The sequence below is a fragment of the Cryptotermes secundus genome, unplaced genomic scaffold (assembly GCF_002891405.2).
Source record: "Cryptotermes secundus unplaced genomic scaffold, Csec_1.0 scaffold250, whole genome shotgun sequence".
Classification (NCBI taxonomy): Eukaryota; Metazoa; Arthropoda; class Insecta; order Blattodea; family Kalotermitidae; genus Cryptotermes; species Cryptotermes secundus.
The window spans coordinates 1,569,430-1,595,348 of record NW_019738873.1 but is presented as its reverse complement, the minus strand read 5'-3'; the positions used below and the strand labels follow the sequence as shown (position 1 = coordinate 1,595,348).

General features: G+C 39.0%; 2 protein-coding genes across 2 annotated transcripts in view; one reads left to right on the top strand and one right to left on the bottom strand.

Annotated features, from left to right (window-relative positions):
- Positions 1 to 6,638, top strand: part of LOC111871098 (eukaryotic translation initiation factor 2D) — a 15,258-nt gene extending 8,620 nt beyond the window's left edge. Inside the window, exons 4-6 of the mRNA XM_023863891.2 lie at positions 488 to 692; positions 2,089 to 2,260; positions 4,675 to 6,638. Of these exons, the coding sequence (XP_023719659.1) occupies positions 488 to 692; positions 2,089 to 2,260; positions 4,675 to 4,739 (442 nt within the window). The 3' untranslated portion in view covers positions 4,740 to 6,638. The remainder of the gene's footprint in view (positions 1 to 487; positions 693 to 2,088; positions 2,261 to 4,674) is intronic.
- LOC111871100 (very-long-chain 3-oxoacyl-CoA reductase-B) overlaps positions 6,481 to 25,919 on the bottom strand; it is a 26,985-nt gene continuing 7,546 nt past the window's right edge. Inside the window, exons 2-6 of the mRNA XM_023863898.2 lie at positions 15,179 to 15,225; positions 13,743 to 13,818; positions 11,322 to 11,662; positions 9,238 to 9,453; positions 6,481 to 7,633 (exon numbers count right to left, since the gene is read on the bottom strand). Of these exons, the coding sequence (XP_023719666.1) occupies positions 7,523 to 7,633; positions 9,238 to 9,453; positions 11,322 to 11,662; positions 13,743 to 13,818; positions 15,179 to 15,225 (791 nt within the window). The 3' untranslated portion in view covers positions 6,481 to 7,522. The remainder of the gene's footprint in view (positions 7,634 to 9,237; positions 9,454 to 11,321; positions 11,663 to 13,742; positions 13,819 to 15,178; positions 15,226 to 25,919) is intronic.

The following is a 25,919-nucleotide window of genomic DNA, read 5'->3' as shown; positions in this document are numbered from 1 at the left end:
CCCCCTTTCATTTCTAATGTACTGTAGAAAGTTCTTGCAGACAATATCTGTAACAGCAACATCATGACTATATGTAGTGCACTGCACTCCTATATAGTGATGGTGCTGGGACTGTCCACAGAATGTAAACAAAGGGAATATGGCATTTATCTGCTCTTTGTGGCCATGAAAATGTCAAAATATCTTGCCCTTTTCTTTGCATAGATTTTACAATAATGCCCCAGTTCTCATCACATGTGCACCAGTCATTGTTTGCAGCGGTAGTGTACTGGCTCGTCTCTACCAGAACATCAGTTAAACCTGTAACACTCACTTTTGTACCCATATCTTCTTTATGTGATGACAAATATATCTTAAACTGTGATGTGTTATGCAGAAGAATATAATTCCTGTAATATTTTCTTTGGCCAATTGTTAATGTGTGGTTTCTGTCAGTTGCTCAAAGACTAGCGTATGCTACAAGTTGCTTTACACTTCTGTTTCCTAGCATGGTGAGGCTGAATGCAGTGCTTCAAGCAGCTGTCCAAAATCCAAATACTGTAGCAGTTTCATGGGAAGATCTGATGGGACTGATCATGGGACGAATGAGTCATTCCTATCAGATGTATTTTTCTGGCGAGAAGACTGTTGCTCATAAGGGAAAATTGGACCCAGTCGATATCCAGGTTGGAAAGAGAAAGGGAAATAAGAAGGTGAGTACACATGTGTAACATGAAAATATGTATCACATCATATTATGTTACACTGGAGTAGTCAAACATCACTCACTCATGGAGCTGAGTCCTCCTTGAGAAGCTGCCAATTGTGCAGCTACTCAAGAACTTCCCAGCATTTTATGGAACCCAAAGGTTCATTACCATGTCACGAGCCCTCCACTGGTCCCTATCCTGAGCTAGATCAATCCAATCCATACAATCCCATCCTATCTCTGTAAGATCCATTTTAATATTGTTCACCCACCTACATCTTGGGCTTCCTGGTGGCCCCTTTCCTTCTGGCTTTCCCACCAGTATCCTATATTCATTACTCATCTCCCCAGTTGTGCTACATGCCCTGCCAATTTCATCTTCCTTGACTTCCATCATTCTAATTATATTTGGCAAAGAGTACAAGTTATGAAGCTCCTCATTATGAAGTTTTCTCAAATATCACATCACTTCATCTCTCTTCAGTCAAGATATTCTCAACACCCTCAGTCTATGTTCCTTGCTTAATGTCAGAGACCAAATTTCACACCCATACAGAACCATAGGCAAAATTATAGTTCTGTATGTTCTAATTTCTATGTTTTTAAACAAAAGACAAAAGCTTCTGGACTGAATGGTAGGAAGCATTACCCGAGTTCAGTCTCCTCTTTGGAAACTCTTACACATTGTAAATATTTTTATTCATGTTCCATCCAAATTCCACAGTTCTAGAAGGTTTGTGTGAGATCATTTCTTGGTCCCTATAAGATAACCAGAATTTCATCCCCTGATGCTATTTGCATGTTGGTTCCTTCAAAATTGAACTGCTGCTTGTTTACGCTTAGTGATTCACAATATCATATAATATCATAATATGAATTATTTTGAAAAATATGGATATTTAATTTCTGATTTGTCTTGAAGGAAGCTTTGGACCAGGAAAGATTTTAATAATTTGTTTATTTTTAGTTTAGGGCTGGTGCAGAAATGATTTTGCAGCCATTTGCAAACTTATTCCCTTCAAATAAAATATTTATTATTTACAGAACTGTCACCTTCTGAACTGGTAGCAGACTGTCGTCTCCATAAGTTTAAAAGGTTAAATTATTAACATGACAAGCATATGACATATTGAGTTCACCAAAAATCTGTTGTTTCAATTGTGTTACCGGGTGATTGTCCATCTGCACTAAAAGCAATCACATGTTCCTTGGACAACAGTCAAGAAAATGCAAAATGGACACTGGGAGAGCAATAGATGTCAGGCATAAAGTAGTGTTGTCATATTACAGCCAGTAAAAGTGATATATTGCATGTACCAACATGCCTAGCTAAGGGTTAAGTAGAATTTCTAATGTTTATTGTAATTATTCATGTTCTTACATTGAAGTGGATTCTGCAGGTGACTTTAATTAACAACTTGGAGCTTTATGGTATCAACATTCAGGAATTTGCAAGAGAATGCCAGCATGGTGTAGCAGCTAGTACAAGCATCAGCTCTGTTCCAGGCAAGAAAAGCCAGCAGCTTTTGGTGCAGGGAAATCAAGTGCTCTTTGTTGGAAATCTATTAATAGGTATTGTTAAAATCAGATCTGCCTGCTGCATGCAGAAATGGAAACATTAACCTCAGGTTTTGTGCATTAAAACAGGTCACTGTGTGGGAGAATTTCTGATGTCATCTGAAATGAAGTGTTAAACTGTTAAACGATTTCACCAGCCAGAGAAAAATTAAAATTCGCTTAGCGGGGGGNGGTGGGGGGGGGGGAGTCCAACTTGGTCCACTCGGCACGGCAGCCACTGATTGACCTACTGTAGCCTGCCCTGGCTGATTATGATGATGGAGAATTTGGTGGAATGAAGATTGGCAGGGGAAACCTAAGTACTTGGAGAAAACCAGCCCCAGCACCACTTTGTCCACAAATCCCACTTAACCAGACCAGGGATCGAACCCGGGCCGCCGCGGTGGGAAGCCAGCAACTAATTGCTTGAGCTATGGTGCTGCCTCAGAAAAATTAAGTCATAGATATATGTTTAGTGGAATGTCTAGTTCCACCAAGTTTTGTAAGCATAGTCATTATGCAGTTACCATAGCAACAGACTATCAAGCATCAACACAGGTTATGTAGTAGGTCACAAGCTAGCAAGTGGTCTTTTGTTTTAGTGTACTATGTGTGTTTTGTCAGTATTAATACTATCTGTATGTGGATGTGTGAATTACAGCATATTGTATAAAGGGGATCTTCCATGATTGGGTATTGATGTGTTATTTCTTGGAGTTTGTGTTGAATGTTGAGCCGAATGTATCATTTCATAACAAGTGGGACTGGAACAGAATACAGGTCAAAGTAAGGGAAGTGGATTCCATACTTCACCACGGACATCATCAAGAAATTGAAACAGTCCAGAATAGGGCAGGTATAATTGGCGGGGGTGCAGTAAACCATTACCTTTCTTTGGCACACACTATTCATGCATACAAGAAATGTACACAGAAAACTTAACTTTACTGCATGTAATATAATAATGAATATAACCTCACAGGAACCATAAGTCAGCCATGTGAAAGAGCTCCCCAGCTCCAAAAATGTCCAGTCAACTTAGTCAAAAATTTGAGTTGTTAAAACTGTGGTAGGCAATGTCACAGTGTCACTCAAACCAGAAGAGAATTTTACATGTTTTCATGCTAGACATATGTGAAGGAGAAAGTGTCTGGAGAACCCACAAGTATCTAGTGCCATGTCCCAGGAGGACAGAAGTTAGTGATTGGTCCAGAGGAAGCATGTGAGGGTACCACATCTAAAATCGGGAGAAAGGGAAAGACATTACAGGAAGAAATGCAAGGTGGGATTGACTGGCTACAGCTGCTGAACCAAACTAACAGAATGACTCAAGATAGTAGAATTATGCCCCCTTTTCTTACATTGGGAATCTGTTATTTCATCAGTTTGCATGCACTGCTGCAAGCCAGACTCCAGTTTTACATGATGCAAAGGGAGTGAATGAGCTTCATGTGGCAGCCTTTGACTGTTCAGTCACATCTTTTCAAAAAGAAATGCAGGTTTTGCATTAAAGAGTCACTGAAGTGCAAGATGATATTTTTAAACTATGTGCTTTACCATGTTATTTTTCCTTGTGTTTGTGTCTTTCGCATAAAGCTTAAGCATGTATTTTATAATGTTTCAGTATGAGAAAGAGATTTCTTCAGGGTAACAAATTTAGAAGCTGAGAAGTATGGCATTTATATTGTGACATATAGACCCATTGCTGGGCAACGGCTTGGTAAACACATTCCCACAACAACAGGACATCTGTTGCTATGCAATTGATCAGTAAACACACCTAAAACAATATGGGACAATAGAAGATTGTGTTTTCTGTGTGGCTCGCCCCAAGGCTATATAACATGAAGTTCCAAGGGAGCAGTTAGTTGTCAGAAATTGACTTCAGTTGAAGAAGAGTTGTTGTCAAGAAATGGGTCAAGTTCTGGAGATGGCAGTCTAAGGTGATTGAGAAGAAATGGCAAGAAAGGAAGTAGACTGTGACAAGAAGACTTCATGTGTGATTTGAAGTTTTAGTGAGGATGAGAATCTTACTGCGTGTGTAATGAACTGCAAAGTGTGTGGATCAGCATTAGTGCTGTATTATCTGCAGTCCTGAGTTGTGAATATATATAAATCCAATAATCCAATCCCGAACCTGTCTTATAAATTACGTGCAAACCCCTTTGCACGTGATAGTATTTTATTCTAGTCTTATGGTTTCGAAAGGGGATTAAATTCTAGAAATATGCAATTTGAAAACTGGACATGCTGTATATGCCAGTAGGCTGTTTGTTGTTCTGTAACAAGTAAAGATTCCCTACACATTGAGAGACAGGGAAATATTGTTGCCTCTATTCTGCAGTGTATACATGCCTGATAACATAAAATTGTTACTTTTTTTTTGGTGATCAAGTATTGATGGAATTTATTTTCTGGTTTCTTCTCAGGAAAATACCACATTCCCAAGCATTATATCCGAGGACTGGATAATGCTCCTCGTCAGAAGAAATGAGAGGGGCATCATTAGTTATCAGTCAATTCCATCATCCTCTGTTGGCCCAGTTAATGGCTGTGCACCTGTCAGATGTGTTGTGATTCACAGAAGTGGATTCATATAAACTGAATGACAGCAACCTGCATTCAGTACTAAGCACAGGAAGCTTCAGTTGCCAAATGATTTAAAGAATGAAGATTTTATCTTTCTTTGTTTAAGTATTGGTTTTATATTATTAAATTAAAAATGGTTGTTTCTTAGTACTTGTAATAGTGAATAGTAGTAGTAATGCACTTCTATTTATAATGTAATAAACAAAACTGTGAAGTTTCTTTGTATCTTATATTCTACAGTCATATGCATTTTACAAGTATTTGGTGTGATGAGATAGTTTCTGGATTATAATTTTTTCTCTGTGAATATTGCATGCACTGTCTGTTGTGTGTTGTCCTCTACAAAGTAGTTCCTGTGCAACTCGATATGGTATGTCCAACAAACGCACCATTGTCAGAAGCATTTGCAGAAGTCTTGTTTGTGATATGGGCAAGTGCAACTTGCAATTGTTCTTGAATCATAAAGGCATCAAATCTGTTTCCCCTTGGTGCCAATGTGACCTTTGTCACTTTTAATGATCATGAGGTTTTCTCTGAAAGTGCTGACAGACGGGCATAATTCTGCTTCTACTCACAGAGGTACCCCTACATTTCAGGGTAGCCCATTTGTTCAGGATTTTGAAATTCAGTGAATGATAATGTTGTGAAATTACTGTTTGAATACTAAACCTCATTACTTCCAGAGAACAGCAGAGGCATTTCAAAATAGAATGGAAGATTTCTTAACTCGTGAGAGGGAAATTAAGAACATATTGCATGTAATTATATAATGTGGGGATTCACTGTCTGCACCCTAAAGCTGAAATTATTAAGGGTAAATATAATAAATTAGCCTAAGTGGAGGGGTGTGGGGGAGTAGAGGCATGAAGGTAAAGGTTCACCAGCCCTAGCCATCAAGAGCAGATGAAGGAAAATGGTAAGCCAATGTGGGTAAGGTCCCACAGTACCTGTTAGTTTTCTTTTTTTGTCACAGTTCAAGTAGGAATGTGGAGAGGAACATAAAATATTTGCTATAATGATCATTGAACCCAGTTTGTTCAGCTTCATATCCAGTCACTTTACTGACAGATGAAACCCAGCATATCAGAGGCAAAAATCCTGGGATGATAAAGTTAAGGTGTAAACTAGTGAAAGTGTTATAATTATTTGTACTTAGGAATTATAATTGCTCAGTTAATCCAATTATCAATCCAAACCCTACATCCACATGAAAATATATTTGATCAGCTGCAAAGGTTATGTATATAGCAGTGAATAAAATAATAGGGGTTCCTGGCCAAACAGCTTGTCACTGATATCCAAATATTAATACAAGAATGAAAGGAAGATTGCTTGTGACTTGTAGGTCTTACATTTTCTGCTAAGTTAATGACTGTTAATAAAATCGATTCATCACACTATTTGGAGGGGGGGGGGTTGTAACTTTAAAATATCTGACCAGTCTGATGATAAGAGCACACAAGTTTCATAGAGGTGAATAAGAAATGACTGAATCATGAGTGGGAAACTTGTGAGCAATAGTACTCATGGCATTTCTCTGGATGAACTGAAAGACCATTGGATATTTTTAAAACTTTTGGTGGGAAGGGGACATGCCTCCATACCATAATGGGTAATCATTGTGTACACTTTAGAGGATATATGAGTCAGAATGGAAACAAATATTTTATTTGAAATAATTTAAAATAACAAAGAATGTTTAACAGACAAATGAGTGAGTGGGGTTTGGTTTAAGCAAGATATCACATTAACTTTATGACTTCAGTTTGCATGAGAACATAACAAACTTAGCACTAAGTATGGCAACAACATTAACACTTCACAAACAACAAATCTGTTACACTCAATAAAATTGGAACAGCTGCCTTATTCAGATTTCATACATGGACTAAATCTCTTAATAAAGATTTGTAATACATTAGAATGAATTGAAGTGATAACTTCCCTTTGTAACAAACTTAATCTGCCTCATCAGAATTAACACAACAAAAAAATAAAGTCTTTCTGTTTATGTAGCTTATTGCATAAAATAAGATCCAAGCTAATGTTTACATTTTTGCAGTTAGAACAAAATAAAATATGTTTACTGAAACAGCATAGAAAATACATTGTTGTTGAAATCAGAATTCCTTTGACAAGGATGACTTTTATTTTTTGTTTCTATTTCAAAAGAAAATCAACCTTATACAATCATATAACTTGCCATTCTTAAAAGTAATTATTCCTTCAAAAGAAAACTGTGGCATGCAATTATATTAACAAAATTAACCGTGAAATAAATACTGCAAAGTTATGGAAAGTTTTAAAGTAATATTTTGAATGATTTTCTAATATAAACTCTGCCTATTTATAGAATTTATAATTTTTAAATTAAAGTAAGAAATATGATATTTTCATCATTAGTTCAAGGGTACAAGAACTGGATGATATCTGATCGAAATTGGACATTAGAAAGAGTTCTGTCCTCTAGGATGGAAAGCATGTGTTCAAGTGATGGTGTGCAGGAACATGGCACTCCACTTTCAGGGCTGAAGAATAAGCCGAACACAAAACCAGAATAATGCAGACAGCATAACAGACTTTCACTTGACTATACAGCGCTGTATGTCCCAGAAGACAGAATTCTTCATATCCACCACTGTGAGAACCTCAATTCCTATATGGCCACTTACGTTTGTTAATGCTGCATTACTGTTGACGTGCATTCAGTGCTCTGCCTCGGATGTTCTCCATAGTGCGCACAATTACCCACTCACCAAATGAAGATGAAAAGCAGTCCATTAAGTTTAGTGCTCCAACCTGCAATATAAAGCACACATATTCCAAAACTTCTTACTGCCTAACTTCATGGAACTGAGCCCTTCTTGAGAAGCCACCAATGGTGCAGCTACTCGAGTACATCCCAACATTTTATGGAACCTGAAGGTTCATTATCTTTTTCACAAGAGCCCTCCATTGGCCCCTATTCTGAGCCAGATCAGTCAAGTGCATACCATCCCACCCTATCTCTCTAAAATCCATTTTAATATTATCGACCCACCTACATCTTGGTCTTCCTAGTGGCCCTTCTGGCTTTTCCACCAATATTCTATATGCAAACCTCTTCTCCCCCATTCATGCTATATGCCCTGCCCATTTCATCCTGCTTGACTTGATCATTCTAATTATACTTGGAGAAGAGTACAAGTAATGAAGCTCCTCATTATGCAGTTTTCTCCAACCTCCAGTCACTTCATCCCTCTTCGGTCCAAATATTCTGCTCAACACCGTGTTCTCAAAGTATAAAAATTATGAATGTGTATATGCAGACTGACTTGTCAGATTTGAGCTACTTAATTCAAATTAGAATTTACAGACATGTTCAAATGGCTCCTTATTTTCATCCTAATTTTCTTTCTTAAGGGAAGATGTAGGCTTATGTGATCACTATGCTTTGTGCATCCCAACAATTTAAGTGTATTAGTAAAATTTTAAATCATTCCAAGAGTCCAAATTTTACATTCTTCATAAAGTGGTAACACAATCTAAGAAAGTCAGCAAGTTTCTTTGAACACAGAGGTTCTATACAAAAGGAACAAAAGAAAAATGTAATGTGTAGTTTCTGAATGTTAAAGGGTTAATATTGTTGCTTTAATCTTTTTGAGTTTGTATCCTGGTGTGGTTGGAGCTGTGTTATTAAGGCCTTTGTCAGATACACTCCATCTACTATGGAAGATGCTGACCATTCTGTCATCATTAAAGTTAACTAGAGCCTATAATATAGGCCCTATATTCAACACAGATGTGTTGATATCAGATAAGACTGAATGTAGTTAAGTTAAAAAGTGACTCTCATCACGTGGCCATAACTAAGTCATTGCAGAAAGACTGTTAAAATAGCATTATTTACCCTGAGTGTGACCATGATATTAGTCTGTTTAAAGATTTTGTAAGAATCTGCATTTTTCTATGGAAAATTTCAAATTCTGTCCATTACTGTTCTTTTTTCTTTTATTTCTGCCGTTCAGTTGTTAAGGTTCTTGTTTCTTATAGTTTGCCTGCCATAATCACTGTTTGCTGATGTTCTTTTATTTGTTATGTTTGTTCTGTTGTGATGGGTAATCTGTCAACTCTTAACATCACATGAAAACTGCTGAAAAGTGCAGAAATCCATTTTATCATTTTTTTTTGGCTCATGTTCAGCTCCAAAAAAATAGTTCTTTCCACAATGACTGCAGGTTATATTTCCTTTGCAACTTATTTCTACAGATTAAGAGATATTAAGGAAATGTTTCATGTGAATACCAGTATACAGAAATGGTATATTTTGTAAGACCTGATTAATATTTTTCCAATTTTCATCAATAAATAGATGTTCTGAGGCCACTGAAGTTTGTTACGAAATTCCTCACACTATGCCTTACCATCAGAGTGTGGGGGAAGTAGCCAGTGGTACACTGCTGAACTCCAATTGTGCGAAGAGCACTCTTGACATAGACATCAGGTGATGGTGCCATCCATGTGGAACGCTTGATCTTGCTCATTTTTGTAGCAATATATCCTGGCACAATACACTGGATGACAATTCCAAGTTTGGAATATTCACACGCAAGATCCTTCGAGAACTTTTCAATGAAAATCTGTAAAATATAATAATGCAGTCTTTACGTGTTGCATCCTGTTGCATCGTGTACATACAAATATTTATTTCATATTTCAGTCAACACAACAGTTAATCACAGTGGACACACAGTCTAAAGCATGAACTGTCTGTATGTGTTTATTATGTATTCATGTTGTTCTGGGTGTTGGTGGCGGCCTTGCAACAGGGTGACAGCTGTCCAAGANAAGATAGGCAGGGAGGGGGGTGGGGGGGTGGGTGGGCAGGTAGATTACAGGTGTTGATGACATCAAAATATGAACATTGGGCACACCTTAAATGAAACTAACTCAGTATATCATAAAATTAAGTTCCCCATTTAAAATGAGAGGCAAAACAAGACTGACTATTTAGATATTACTATTAAAAAGCTAAACAAGTTGGAATTTGGAATCTACAGAAAACTAACAACACAAATTCTGGAGTCAGAATCTTTGAATGGAATTCTAAAGGGCTGCTAGAAGAAATGGATCTGATCAAAGCTAACAAATTTCCACAGTTCTCTGTGATTCATGGTCATTTATAAATGTGTAAACCTCAGAATTTAACTTAAATGTACATGAAAAAAATACCAAAATACATACAAAGAGAGTGATTCAAAGCTACAGCACAGTACTAAATTAAGGAGGCTATTTGTGACAAACTGGAGCTGAAAACATGAAGCCAGAAGGTTGTGGGTTTGAATCCCAATGAGATTATTGGATTTTTCAATTAACCTAATCCTTCCAGCCTCATTATAGCCCTGGGGTCGAATGAGCCTCTTAACAGAAATGAATACCAGGAATTAACCTGGGGGTAAAGGGCGACTGGCAGGTAAGGGTGACAACCTCACCGCCATCTGTGAGCCAGTTGTCTACAAAATGTGGGAGCCTCGGCATCTCACAACCCTATGGGCCTTCACAGCCTGTTACAGGGATAGCTTTATTTTTTTTTCAATAGTATTTCATAAAATAATTTGTGAACAATTTCTTTTTCCTTTATAACAACAGACATTGTCAGAAGCTGTTCATTTTCACAGAAGGAATATATGTTTATTTTATCCATCTGTTGCAGTTTGGACTGATGACTCCCAAAACTGGAATTTTAAATTGGGGGAGAGTGGGCAGAAAACTGGTAACAGGCAAAACAGCAAGTAAATCTACATACTTTCAGTTATGCAGTCGCAGTTATGAAGTAGTATGACATATTGTTACAGAAGAAAATAAAAAATACAGTTACATAATATGGATGATGTACAGATATGTACAAATCTGTAAAATCATATCAAATAAACTTGGAGAGAGAAGCACAGAAACGATAACATTTTCAAACTTAGTTCACATTTCATGATGAAATGTGTGCTCTGTTAACTGTTTTTCTATCAAATTGCAATGATACAAAGTTACTTCTCCTTGCCCCATTCTTTGGCCCACATCATTCCTTTGCTGTTACATACACTTGCAAGTAATTGCAATATTAAATTTCAGTTGTGACAGTTCCAACTCAGATTTCACAATGCTTCCTTGCATGCCCTGAATCTTTTCTTAAACAAGACGATGTATAAGGAATATAATACAAATGAAGTCCAGCACCAAGTTCATTTACATTTTGCTCAGTTAATTCCATCTGATCACCCACAGTTCACAAAGTGTCCTGCACATGTCAATGATATAGGAAGTCAAAGTGACTTCTTTATGTACTTCTACATCTTTCCTTTCTTCTATTATGATTATTCTTTAATTTTCCTGAAGCCTAATCTCCTTTCAAAAATTTCTAATAGTGACCCACCTCCCCCAGTGGCATTGCTACCCTCCACTTTTGGGATAAGTTCTCACACCCCTGCATAAAATTATCAACATATGAACTCACCTTAGATGCACCATAAACTGTCAGCAAAGGGGCTGGAAGAATAGCCGCAACTGATGAAACATTGACTATCACACCCTTTTTTCGCTCAACCATCTGGGGTAAAACGATTCCAGTCATGCTGGTCACGGAACAGATGTTGCACTTGATGATCTGTGAATATAATTTACCTCGATCTGGAAGTTCCAGGAAGTACTCGGGGTAAGGGTAAGTCATGCCAACATTGTTTATCAGGACACCAATTTCCAATCCATAGAGCTGCTTTTCTATGGTATGGTATGCTTCATAAGAATCATCAGTGAAGTCTGTTTCAATGATTTTTGTACTGACGTGGTGTTTTGATTCTGTGAACAAAATGTGAAGAATCAGCATATGGCATTATGGAGTTGCATGACAACACATTCTGTCTTGTGTTGCATTCACCTATACAGGTGTCCCAGGAGGAAAGTTCAATATTGTTCATTCTAAGCAAAAATAAAAGTGTATATGTAAATGTATCCTAATCCGGATGTTTTCTGAAATGAAGCTATTTCACTCTACAGCATTTGAATTGGTGCCCAGTATTGTCCTTGCCTTCCATAATGTGTGAAGCATCAGTTGGTCGTTGTCACTGTTGATAGTGACATTGTAGGAGTGTCGTGAAAAATGCCGCACATCTTCACAAATGCCAAATATGCTTATGTGCTGATATGCTATTCTCATGTGTGTTGCGAAGTGCACTGATGCTGATAACGGAATTTTCAAAAATGTATTACACTAAGTAAACTGTACCAACTTTTCACTTGAACAGTATATACCAGTATTAGAAACAGTATGTAATATCTCTTTCTTATTAACAATTCTGGAACTGTTCAGTGAAATAGCTCTATCTTGGAAAGTGTTTGGAATAGGACATGTACATATATAGTTTTTTGCTTATAACGAGTGATACAATAACTTCCCAGAATGTTGACCTTTCCTCCTGGGACACTCTGTATAATGCAACCTCAACGATTAATTTATTACTGTCATATAATGACAGAATGAAATTCATATATTACAGAACATCAGTCGATACATGATAGGAAAATCATAAATGTAAGATCAATGGTCCTAGGCAATATTGTAACTACTTACCTGTAGACTTTAAGCCACATATTAGGATATTGCAATCAACTTACTTGAGTCTTGATTTTAACTATTTTCCCCCCATATTTAATGCCAGATTTAAAAGTTCTAACTAAAGTAACCAGTTGGTAGCAGGAAACAAAGATTCGGTATAGCTGATATCAAAGTAAGCTGCTGGAAAAAATCTTCAGCTAATTTCATTTAAGTTCTTTCAAACTTAAATGTTCCAGTATAAGAGTAACTGATGTATGCTGTCTTTTGCATATAATCCTTTCTAAATTTCCAGCATTTTCTTGTCTGATATATAGGCCACCATTTCAGTGCCACTGTGTAAATACAGATAAGGTATTTTAATCCCTCTGAGATGACCCAAGTTCATACTCTACTTCAACTGTCGCGGCACACTGGCGTGATGCAAAGTGTTCACAGGTGTGCTATAGGAGTGTGGGGGGAGGTTGAAAAGAAGTAAGAAAAAAAGTTTAATAAAAAAAATTTTGGATATAAATTTTAGAAGTAGAAGGTAAAAGGTAAAGTTGTCCCTGTGCTTAACTAATTAAGCACTACATCATGAAGTTGTACAGGGGAGTGGATGTATAGATCCACATTTTCTTGACTTCGGCACTAGTTGGAGGTGAGTGGTCACCTTCACGCACCGGCCGCTCTGCGCTGAGGAAAGAGCCCTCAGTACCCATTGGATAGGAGGCTGGGTAGACCCCAGAGCCAGTCTGGATGACATGGAGAAGAGAAAATTCTTGACCCTACAGGGACTCGGAACTCCAGCCCCTCCAACATCGAGCCAGTAGCCAGTTGCCATACCAACTACACTATCCTGACTCATAAATTTTAGAATTACTGTGTAATTGTATTTTTCACAAAAGGACAATAACAATGAAAACAATAACAGTTTAAAAAAAAAGTTATTATAGTAAAATTCCAAGAACTTCATAACCCTAATGTTCTCGATCCGAAGATGGGCAATATACTTTTACCATCCCCCATTTCACCCTTGTCAAGCTACCAGTGTCAATCTTCAGTCAGCTGTTGTTTGGATCAGGTGTGTTATTCCATGTGAATTTTCACTAATGCACTTTTGGTCGTTATTTCTGATTTTTTCAGTTATTTTTTTATTCATGAATTTGATTGTCATTTTTATTTTAATTTTTAGGGCTTATTGGACATGGAGAAAATGTAAGTATGTAATGTAAAAGTAATGTAAGTTTGATGATGACAATGAATCAAGTGTGGCTAGCATGAGTACATTTCTTCTATGGGATTTAGATTGATAACCAATTGCTGTTAAATAACAGCTGTTCATACCAATTTCAGCAGCAACAGCTTCGAGCTTTGCCTTTGTTCGGCTAATCAAGACGATATCAATCCCCAGCTTAGCCAGCTGAAACCAAGATACATAACTGTTCAATTTAACTCAACAGAAAAATGAATACAAATATTGTTTTCAATAGAATGAAAAATTGGTTTATAACAACAGAAACATTATCTTCATGTATGGATTTTCTGTTTCTATTTATATATCCATGAGGGCATATCTCAGATTCAGACATGAAACAGAAAGTTACTGTGATGGGTATAAATGGAAAGAATTATGTCCTGTCAGACAGTTAAAAGAAAATAGCAAAAGGCTTATTGTTGTACCTCATCACAGATAGCTGAGATGTGCCACTACAAGTGAATGTGCACAGTGCATCTCATTTTAGCACGGTAAGTGAAAACATAACGGATGATGTAAAACAATGGGAAGAGTTTGAGAAGAATAGATGAAGCAGCAACATGGAAAAGATGCAAATGAAATGTTAAAGAAATTCAAAATAACAAATCAAATGTGGCCTGTAGGATTTCAGAAATGTTCTAGAAATATGATGTGAAATTCAACTGAACACATTTTGATAAAACACATATCATTAGAGCTACTTTCAGTGACCATGAGGTTAAAATAAACTTGTATGTTTTTAATTTATGCATTTGAATCAAAGCGGCACGCAGTAATGTAGTTGGTTCAGGCACTACATTACAAGCTGGAAGGTCACAGGTTCATATCCCTATGAGGTGACTGAATTTTTCAATTGACCTAATTCTTCCAGCTGCACACTGGCCCTGGGGTCAACTCAGCCTCTAACAGAAATGAGTACCAGGAATCTTCCTGGGGGGAGTAAGGGGTGGCTAGCATGTAAGGCTGACAACCTCACTGCCATCTATGAGTTGATTGTCTAGATAATGTGGGACCCTCAACATCTCACAAACCTTTGGACCTTCACGGCCTATTACAGGGATAGCTTTACCTTTTATTTAAAAAAATATTTTAAAAAGTGTGAACAAATTCATGACTCAGATGTGCGCTGTGCACATCTGTTCTATAAATCAGTAAAATACATAAAGTCCAATAGATGGGGATGATGTAGGAATACAGCACAGTAAAAGCCTCTCACGTCACAATGACAATCTCACCTTCACATGGTTTACTGTATTTCACAAACTGGATTCCAATAACTGAGTAAGTCATGTTGGGTCTAACCACTGAGTATGATTATTAACATGCATAACCACTGAACTTCTGTCAAATACGAGTATAAATTTGTTAACTAATTTATCCAGTATGTGTTTACAATGAACTTTCATAATTTCACAGCTGTTATCTTTCACAAATAAAATGCCTGAACCAGTTTCTTTTCATTAAATAAATTTAGGAGACCTAGTGGAATTTTATTGTAAACAGTTAATGAAGAAGAAATACATACAGCTTCAGCATACGCCTTCCCAATACCATCAGTAGCCCCAGTCACCACTGCAATGAAAACAATCAGTCAATATTTTGCTTCTCCAAAACAGTAGATCCATGCATTACACATAGATTCTACGTGTAGTTTGATCATATAGAACAGCAGGCAGACATGTAAACATATGTACACATTCTAGAATATTCACAGTGACAATTTCATGGTGATGAATCTGCTTGTAGTGCGCTCCTACACAGGATCTGACAAGTCACTGAGACTTCTTGTGGATTTTCATCGCTTCTGGCATGTGACATTAATTAAGAGGGTCACTGTGCCTAAGCTGCATACTTTGAAAGTGTAGAGGGGATGTGGAAGTACATCTCCATACATTCTTGACTTTAGCACTAAATGATATAGGAGAGAATATTTTATTAATTAAAATTATGTAACCCAAGTTTGCATCTTGTCAACCTTCTGAAGGTGTGGAGGTGAGGCAGAGATATTTCTTATAAATGGAATTACCATACGTTCTCTTTCTTTGATTTGTCGGACATGAACTTCTCACTTAATTTAAACAAGCTTTTGTTAAATTCAAACATGATGCCTATAAATTCTTATTTTCCTTTACCGATTCAAGCACTTCACTTCTCCTGAATCTGGTATGGAGATAAAACTTGAAGTATCTGAACCCTGTGATATCAAAGAGAGATGAACTCCCACGCTTCATGACAGTCTGGAACTGTTGACAGCAAATTCACTTAACAGTTGAACTTTTTTAAAAATGTTTGTTTCAATGGTCTATATCAGTGAACTTTTTTGTATAGTTTCACTCTGAACAGCTCAGAGAGTCTGTGATTTCTCCTACTACCTTATCCAAGGTATTGAAACAGGCGTATTTTCTGCTAATGTGAGCAATTAATTTCGAGAGGTTAATTTGTGATAAATAGAAGGAAAATGGCCCCCATATCAGCAAAGCAAGATACTATTTACGGGAACTGGAAGGTTAAGAGATACTAAGTTCTCACAGAAATAGTCATGAAGAGTTACATCTGCTTGGATATAACGCCGCATAGGCTGCTGAAAGTCAATGAATGTTTCAGACGAACATTTTGCCTCCATCTTCAGGGTTGAAGAGTAAGCCAAGCAAGAAACTAGCATAAGCAGGCACCAAGCAAACCTTTGCCTGCTGCCTGTTTGATTTTAGATGGACTGCATGGCAGTATATCCCAGAAGACAGAACTGTCCTGTATCATGGCGAACAGATCAAGGAATGATGAGGTGTGTGGGACATGCAGCATGCATGGGAAAGACAAGCATATAATAAAATTTTGGCCTGAAGACTTTTCGGAAGAGACTGCTAGGAGACTTAGGTGAAGATGCGAGGTTTTATATTAGAAGCTACCTCAGAGAACCAAAGGGTGATCACATGGGCAGATTCATATGGCCCAGAATAGAGACAAGTGACAGCTTTTTATAAACAGGGAAAAGTATGTAGGATTCAATGGGTCCACAAAGACAGAGCATTCCTTGGACAATATAATATTTGGGGTTGTAACACTGTGTGGTTCGGAGAGAGTCTGACATTTGTGAGACAAATATTGCCTCAGTCTTCAGGCATTGAAGAGTTAAGTCACGCGAGACACCAACTGAAACAGGTGGCAAGCTGATTTGCAGGTTATAATTTTCAGAGGTAAGCAGATGTGGGTTCGATTGCATACATATTGAGCTACTTGCTTCCCTTGCATCAAATATCCTTTCATAAAAAAGGGACTCATTCTTTATAACGGTTCAGTAGAGTGGCATGCGACTCATAAGCTACAGTTTGGCCACATCTGATATACTGTACAGTGTGTACATGCCGACAGGACCACAAAAAATGATTGGGGCACCTTGGTTCCCAGGATTAAAGTTGAAAACGCCGTGGCAGGCGGTTGAAAGTCTGTAACATGTACAGCCAGGCAACGGCTCAGTAAACACATTTCCTAGGTAACACAGGCAACTATAGAACTTCGGTTACTAGGGTTTTGATACACACATGTTAACTTTAACTAATTGAAAGATCATATTCATGACAATGAACCTCCACTGCACAGTTACAACGAAGGATGCGATAACGCCACTGTTGAAGAATGTGACCTCCATACAGTTTGACCAGAACCTACTTCAGGGAGAGAACTGACCAACAGAAACAGAATATCACAGAACACAAACAGAAGTCATAAGCAGTCAGAAGTGAAGTCTCCATTTTATGTGGTGTAGTTACAGTAACCTTTAAACCGTTCTTGTTGTTCGTAGTTAGAAGTGTTATAGTTACAATAGGATTGTGTTACAACTAACTGTAGTGTCTAACACTTAGTCTATGACATTAACGGAGGAACAAAGACTGAGCGTGTTTGAGAACAGGGTGTTGAGGAGAATATTTGGATCGGAGAGAGATGAAGTGACAGGAGGTTGGAGGAAACTACATAATGAGGAGCTTCATAACTTGTACTCTTCTCCAAGTATAATTAGAATGATGAAGTCAAGGAGGATGAGATGGGCAAGGCATGTAGCACGAATGGGGGAAAAGAGGAATGCATATAGGATATTGGGTTGGGAAAACCAGAAGTGAAGAGACTACTAAGAAGATTAAGACATAGTTGGCTGGATAATATTAAAATGGTTCTTAGAGAGGATAGGATGGTATGGATTGGATAGATCCGGCTCAGGATAGGGACCAGTGGAGGGCTCTTGTGAACACGGTAAGGAACCTTCAGGTTCCATAAAATGCTGAGAAGTTCTTGAGTAGCTGCACAACTGGCGGCTTCTCAAGAAGGTCTCAGCTCCATAAAGCTAATTGAACGGTAGATATGAAGACTGTTAACCGCTTTGGATGCAACATATGTAGTCTAGTAGACATTTAGCGACGTTACGGACGAACGCACTTCAGGATTGAAAAATAAGCGATCAGGGCTTTGTTTCTTACCCTGAAGATGGAGGCAATGCCTCCAAAACGTTAAACTTTCACCCGACTACACAATGCCACATCCCAGATGACAGTATTCTATCTAGAAGTACTGTGCTTCAAAAGGAAAGTAATTGCATACAGTCTACTTCGGATAAAGCGATCTGAGATTCACGAAAGGAATAGACGGTATGCAAAAAGCAGAGAACGGTTAGGTGAACACTTTCGCTGTCCTAATAACGGGATAACGGCTTTGGACTGAGGGAGAGGGGGCAGATCCTTGAACTTGAAGTGTAATACTTCGAGCGCGTCGGGAACAAAAAAGAAAACGGCCTTGAGAGTAACGTTTTCCCGGCATCTCGCGTAAGTAGGGAGACAAACATTCATTCATAACGCCAAGCTCCTTGCCACTTTACATTAACGGCGATCATTCGGCACGTTTTTCAACTTCTGGGGCAACATTCCAGTTCTTGAACATAGGAAGGAATTTCTCTACCGAAACCCATCATCAAACTATTAGTTGCAACGGTGTTGGATCTGCGTGAACAGCATTCAAAGTACAGCTACTGCTCGCCACATGCGATCAGCGAATTTAGTCCAATTTCAATTATTGCCGCTCGCTACGCGACAGTGTAGTTGGTTGAGGCACTATACTACAAGCCTGAAAATCGCGGGTTCGATTCCCGATGATGTCATTGGATTTTTTTTCCTTCCAGCCACACTATGGCCCTAGTGTGGACTCAACTTCTAACAGAAATGAGTACCAGAAATATTCATGGGGCTAAAGGGCGGCTGGCGTGTAAGGCTGACAACCTCACCGCCATCTGTGAGACAATTGTCTAGAAAATGTGGGAGCCTCGACGTCTCGTAACACTATGGGCCTCCATGGCCTGTTACAGGGACATCTTCAACTTTTATGTTTCCCGCTCGCTTTAATGCGAACTGCTTGCTGACCAATCGAGACACAGGGAAAAGGGAGAGTAAGGTGTACTGTTGGGGTTTGATGCGGCGAAATGCAAGGGGAGAAGAGCAAAATTATATCACCCACTGCGAAGTTTCTTGGGGAAATAACTATCACATAAGTCGAAACACATCTGTACACACACTGAAGTGAATCAAGCGGGATATTTTAGAACTGAATTACACAAACATAGATTTTCCATTTACGGTGTAACACAGCCTTATTCGATAACCCAGTGTGCAGGCGCGCGCAATGTCAGAGGCAGAAGGCTGAACATGGATAAGAACAAAGCTTGGGGAACTCAGTCCTGGGCCAGTTGCATCCGATTCGCATTACCGGAACCTGCTTCCTCAATAATACTTCCATCTCTCACTTGGTCTTCTAAGTGTTCTTTTCTCAGGAATCTTAAAAATCTGCATGGTTTTCCTCCCATCAGAGAGAGAGAGAGAGTAAGCTCATTTTAAACTTTACGGCTTTTGGCCCGTAAATCCAAGTTATAATGGGGCTGTACAAAACCATCAAACACGAAAATAATTCGAAGACTTCAATACAAATTATTGCGCTCAGTAACTAAAGCGCCTTGGTATGTCTCCAACTTTACTATCCACAGTGATCTGCAAATCCCATTTCGTCACAGAAGAAATACATAGATTGTCAACACTCTACCATCAAAGTACACTCGAACACAATAACAGACTAGTTGTAGAAATAAGCAACCCACCAAACGTTAAAAAGAAGGCTGAGGAGACAGTGGCCGTCTGACCTGCCACAATCCGCAGATGACGAAGATTAAAACCATCACCATTCCTCTACAGGACCCGTCAGAATATCGTCAGTGGATGGCGTCTCTACTCAAGACGCCTACTTAGAGCAAATTTACTGATTACTCCATATTATCGAGAGTAGATTCCAAATACGCTATTAATTAAATAAAATATTGTAACATGACGCCCGAAAGCCGGAATAGAGAAGTCAGAATAGACGCCCATTTCTGGGAAAGGCTCGGTAAACACATCCCCGCGGTAACGAATATGCAAGTAACAATCGAGTAACTTCCGTTGCTTTGCAACGGCGCTGTAAACACGCCTTCCCGCGTGGTCCGTGCAAAGTTGTTATAATAAAGAGTTCAATTGAGAGGAAATTGAGACACCAGCCTGCCAGGACATGAGTTTGGGAGCAGAGGAACTGAACTGAGCCAATCTCCGGAGCTGGCAGCTGCAGAAATGGCAAGAAAGGAATTAGGTTATGCAAAGAAGATTTCATGTGTGATTTGAAGTTACAGTAAGACTATTATAAATCCGTTGCAAGGATACGACTAGTGAAGACTGAGAACCTTAGTGCGTGTGTGACGGTGAACCGTAAAGTGTGTAGAATAGCGATAGCGTTGTAATTGTCTGTAGTTCCGAGTTCTGTGTAAGGTGTCAATAAATCCGATCATTCAATTCAGAGCCCGTCTATAAGTCATGCACAAAACCCCTACACGTGACAATATTTAGAGATGCATCTCGTTATCCAATTCGCCCATCCCTCGCTCAGTTTATTTCCCTGTGCTTAACTCTACATCACGTCATGAAGACGTCTGAAGGAATATAACCTCGAACGCATTATCCCAAACTGTGTGGGTGCTATGGACAAAAGTCTCTTACACCTACTTTCATTCGATGTGTCATTCGAGGTGACCCCAATGTCAAATTTCTTAAATTCCTACAATAGATAATAACAACATGACCCCTGAGCCGCTCTGGATGACCTGGAGAAGAGAAAATTCTTGCCCGTACCGGGACTCGAACTCCGAACCCTAGGTCGTCGAGCTATACCCGACTACGCTATCCCGACTCCTAGGATGTAGGTTTAATTTTTCTTATGTTTGGGGAGGGTGGGGGGGGGAGGCGTTGCGGTGAAGTAACACGTAACACTTACCTGGGAAGTAATTTGAAAAATATTGTTCTATTTATTACGTTTAATTTTTTAAGCCCTCAACCTCGATGAAATTTTCACAGTCCAAAAATGGTGCCTCTTGTCGAACCGTTACCGTAACTTTCTACGTAAAGAAAGACACCGTGAGAGCAGGTTCAGAAAGAATTGCCTTTGGCGTGCTGTAAAATGGGTCACTGGAACAAGAAAGCGTTAACTCCAAACTGTGGTTACCATTGAATGCGACGATGTGTCTGTGGTGCGGTTTCTGGGTTATCAAAACGCGGAGTCTTCCAAGTGGATACCGACGTTTCGGAGAAACATGCTACCTTCGTATTTAAGGCAGAGATGATGAGACTTGCTTTTAAAATACTTCCCAGCAATGCAGACAGAATATTTTGCCTCCGAGTCCCAGGAGTCTGTAAATTTATACCAGAAACGGAAAAGCAAAGCATAGTAAAGTAATGCTGTTCCTGTGCTTAACTAATTAAGCACTGCGCCGTTAAGGCTTATGGGGGAGTGGTCAGCTTCACGCCCCTTCCGTCTTAACCCCGGTACCCGTTGCATAGGAGGCTGGGTGGGCCCCAGAGCCGGTCTAGATGACGTGAAAACAGAAATGTCGAACAAAAACTAATCCAAAGATGAGCGCCCTTTCCATTCTGAGCCTTGAAAAACAGCGCCAGAAAGCAGAAACGTACGCGGCCGCCATGTTACTTCCACTCCATAAACACACACTAATTATCACACAAAATGAGTAAATATAACCTCAAACGCAAGCAGTGCTGTCACATTCATATCAATGAACATATGGGATTGCGTGATGACCTTCAACAAAGGCATTTCGCGTCAGACCGAACTATCTCGACACATCAAGGGTTGCATGAAGTTGTCAATACGAATATTACTGCAAGGGACATTGACGCATACTTAATAATTTACAGTGGGGGGGGGAGGAGGGCAGCACTTTATGAGGGTTATAATAAAACTCGTAAATGTGAAAATATTGAAGGAAAAATCACACGAAACTCCCATTTCAGCATTCTGTATCAGCCTGACGTCTTGCGAAGTCAATAGTTGTTCAACCATTCAAGAAAATCCCAGAGTTTTTTTAATCACGAGGGTTCATTACAGTGTTCACAAGAGCCTTCCACTGGTCCCTATCCTGAGCCAGATCTATCCAGTCCATACCACCCCCATCCTATCCCTCTTAAGATATGTTTTAATATTATCCACCCATCTCCTCCTTGGTCTTCCCAGTGGTGTCTTATGTTGGCTTCCCCACCAATATCCTATATGCATTCTTCTTCCCCCCATTCGTACTATATGCCCTGCCCACCATATATTTTGGATAAAAGTAAGTTAATATCAATCGTTAGTGTCTCTTTACACCAGTCACAGAAATGTCTGGATGACAAGGAACACAAAGCAGCACCAAATACATACAATTATGAGAGCGGCACTCTCAATGGGACATAAACCGGATGCAATATATAAGATAGGAAGAAAACCATCCTATAAAATTTTCCTACAACATCAGAATTAAAAAAATAATAATGACAACGGCGAGGTGTCTTAATGAATACAATTTGACCAAGTGCGCAGTGCAGTAGACTCCTGTAAAGGATGTGTTACCTGAAGACGGCCCTATGCAGCTGAAACATGTAGCATGAGCAGCAAATGTACATATACGTGTATTTTTATAATTTTAATGACGTTTTAAACCTTTAACGAACATTTATTGAATTAAGTGTGAATTAATATTATTAAATCAATATTGTAGCATTACAGGCGGAAAACAAGACTGTAAGTTATACCTCGGTGCAGCAAGATGCTGAAATATAATATTCCTGGATGACAAAGCAAAACACGCTGGGTCAACAGAAGATACGAGGTATGTCCGATACAAGTCCAGTAAAAATGCAAGGGATTATTTTTGCCAGAAATGGCAGTGCTGCCGTGTGAGATAGGAACCGTATGACAGGGCTGAGTTCGCCGGCCACAGTCTCGGCAACGTTGTGCTCGCAGTTTGTGTTTAAAATGGCCGTGTTGATTCAAAATCCTGCCAAATGTGAGGTTCGTGCAGTAATTCGTGAGGAAGGACAAACTGCTGCTGAAATTCATCGCCAATTTGTTTCTGTTTACGGCGAAGATGTTATGAACAGGCAAAATGTGGCAAAATGGTGACGTGAATTTGAAGTGGGAAGAAGTGATGTTCACAATGAAGGCCATCCGTTGTCACTGATGAAAACATTCGTGCTGACAAACGATGAACTTCATCAGCAATATCCAGAAGTGTTGAGAACTGTTCTCCTGTCTAAGAGAGCAGGCGGGAGATTTCTACGATGCTAGAATAAAAGCACTCATTCCCAGGCTCCTGAAGTGCATTGCGATCCATGGTGACTGTGTTGAAATGTAAATAAAGGTGTGTTCTAAAAGTGTTACAAGTGAATCCCTCCAAAAAAAAATGCTTTACAAATATTTTCCGGAATTTGTATCTTTACTTTCCGGATATCCTTCGTAGAAACAAATTGTAAAAGGCATATAAAAGAACAATTCATAAAGTTAACACACTTCAATGAAACCGTCACCTTTCATGATGAACTAAATTTGAGAGCCGTCAATTCGAAGAACATGACTTTCGTGAAAATGGTTTTAACGTGGCCCCACAAAATATCTAATGGTGAAAGGTCAGGTGAACGAGGTCGCCAAGCAGTGTGTGTGTGCGTGCGTGCGTGCGCCATATGTGGAGTAAAACCTTACGGAAACGCACGAAGAATCTGTCGCGTCATGCAGATCTCTGTGAGTTAGAAACCTCATTGCTGCTGAGGGGGATCCAGATAGAAACGTCCAAACTGGGCTGGCTGATTGGATTGGTCCGATTGCTTGTATTTTCAACAGTTTTCTTCCTCCTTAGAGAAAAGTGTAAGGAAAATGCCCCCTTTCTGTCTACTGCTCGTGGCGTACTTGTCTCTATATGCTTACAAACAGTAAACAGGCCTAATTCTGAAACGTGTATGTCAGTTGTATAACGAAGAGCTCTCGTGCGGAATGTTCTTAACCTGGGTCAATGTCCGTGCTCTTTGGCATTTCAAAATCGGATTAATACGTCACACGAAACTGAAAACAAAAGCCACGCAGGATCACATCCCACATATACTCGTACAGCGCCCTCTGTCCTCTGATTCACCGTCTCTGAGTGCGCTTGCAGACACTAGAAATATTCTTTGGCATAAATAGGACCTGTTTTATTCCGTTTTATCTAAAAGCAAGCCGGAAAGTCGCGGGTTCAAGTCCCGATGAGGTAATTGGATTTTTTTTTTTCAATTGACCTAATCCTTCCAGCCGCACTATGGCCCTGGGGTTCACTCAGCCTCTAACAGAAATGAGTACCAGGAATCTTCTTGGGGGTAAAGAGAGGCCGGCGGTTAGTGTTTAGTTTGAAAGCAAGCACGGATGTCCTAACACGCAACGTCTGGAGCTCCTGCAGAGTGGAACAAACATCGGTCGACCGCAGTATGTAGGAAGAAAAAATATGTTAATTAACACTTCGAGCTTTGCCCAGAAAGTATTTGTAACCGGCATTTAGCGGAGTTGGGTGCGCAAATAAAATCTCTCATTCAAAAAGCCTACTTCGTGACAGCCACTCGCATCTTCAAACATGGCAGTGGCATTGCCATAAGCCTACACAATATTTCTTTTCNGTGGGGGGGGGGGTTGAGAGTTCAGATAATTAGTTACAACGGAGCCTTACATTCGTAAAACCAAGCAGTTCACCGAAGAAATGTTTGTTCCTTCTCCGATAAGGTGACATCCACTTCTAATTAATTTGATAACAAGAACGGCATATCAGACATTTCAGGGCAGAAAAGGGCGAAAATATGCCCCTCCTCAAACAGGAATCTCCGTACGAACATTAATATAAAAATACATGTTACTATAAAATAAATAGGCACTTTCAACGTTTTATAGAAACCGAAATATTATTGATACAGCCAAAATGCTTGCATGTTTTTTTTAGCATGTCTTTAAGTTTGCGTGACTAAGTTACAAATGTTCTATGTGTCAGCATTTTGTCACACGATAGATATCAATGCGAAATTCCAGTTCATTCCAAACACACCGGAGTTGGCCCTCGTCAGCACTTGCAACAGCTGTCTTGATGAGTTGCTTTAGATACAGGGAGTGGAGGAACAAAACCTCTGTCTTTGATATATCCCCACAAGAAAAAATTCGCAAGTCGTTAGATCTGAACTTCTTGGAGGCCAACGTGTCAGTGCCATTTTCTGGTCTCTAACTTAGTCATACAAACTTCAAGACATACACTAAAAACCATGCAAGTATGTTGACTATATCAACAATACTTCGGTTTCTATAAAATGGTGAATGTGTCTATTTCTTTATAGTAACCCGTATTTTCAGTGGACCTCAGGCCAGAATGAAAAACCTTAGCTCAGAGGTTTATGTTCAATTTTTAATTCGTGGGTTAATTCACGTATTGACACGTATTAAAGATAAGCAGAGGCACGCACACAGGGAGCCTACACAGAATAATACCTGAACAGTGCTGAAAACAAGAAGTAGCCGCTACAGCACTGTAGACCTAGAGCAGGTATCCCTGTGAATTTTAAATTTAAAAATTTTTAAATTTAAATTTAAATCGAAGATTTTAAAAATACCAAAATTAAAAAATCAAATTGACGTATGTAAATTAACAAAGATTTTATACATTATGTGTAAGATAAACACCGTCTTAAGTGTAACAATTTAATTTAGTTCTTTCTTCTTTCCCCTCACTCCACACTACATGTTTCGGCCCTAAATGGCCATCATCAGGTGTGTATTCTTATGTAGCTGTTACACTGCTTGTTAAAATTTAAAATCACCAGTCTTTGTAATTGTATAAAATGTTTGTTAACCTACACACGTTAAAAGATAAGCGGCGA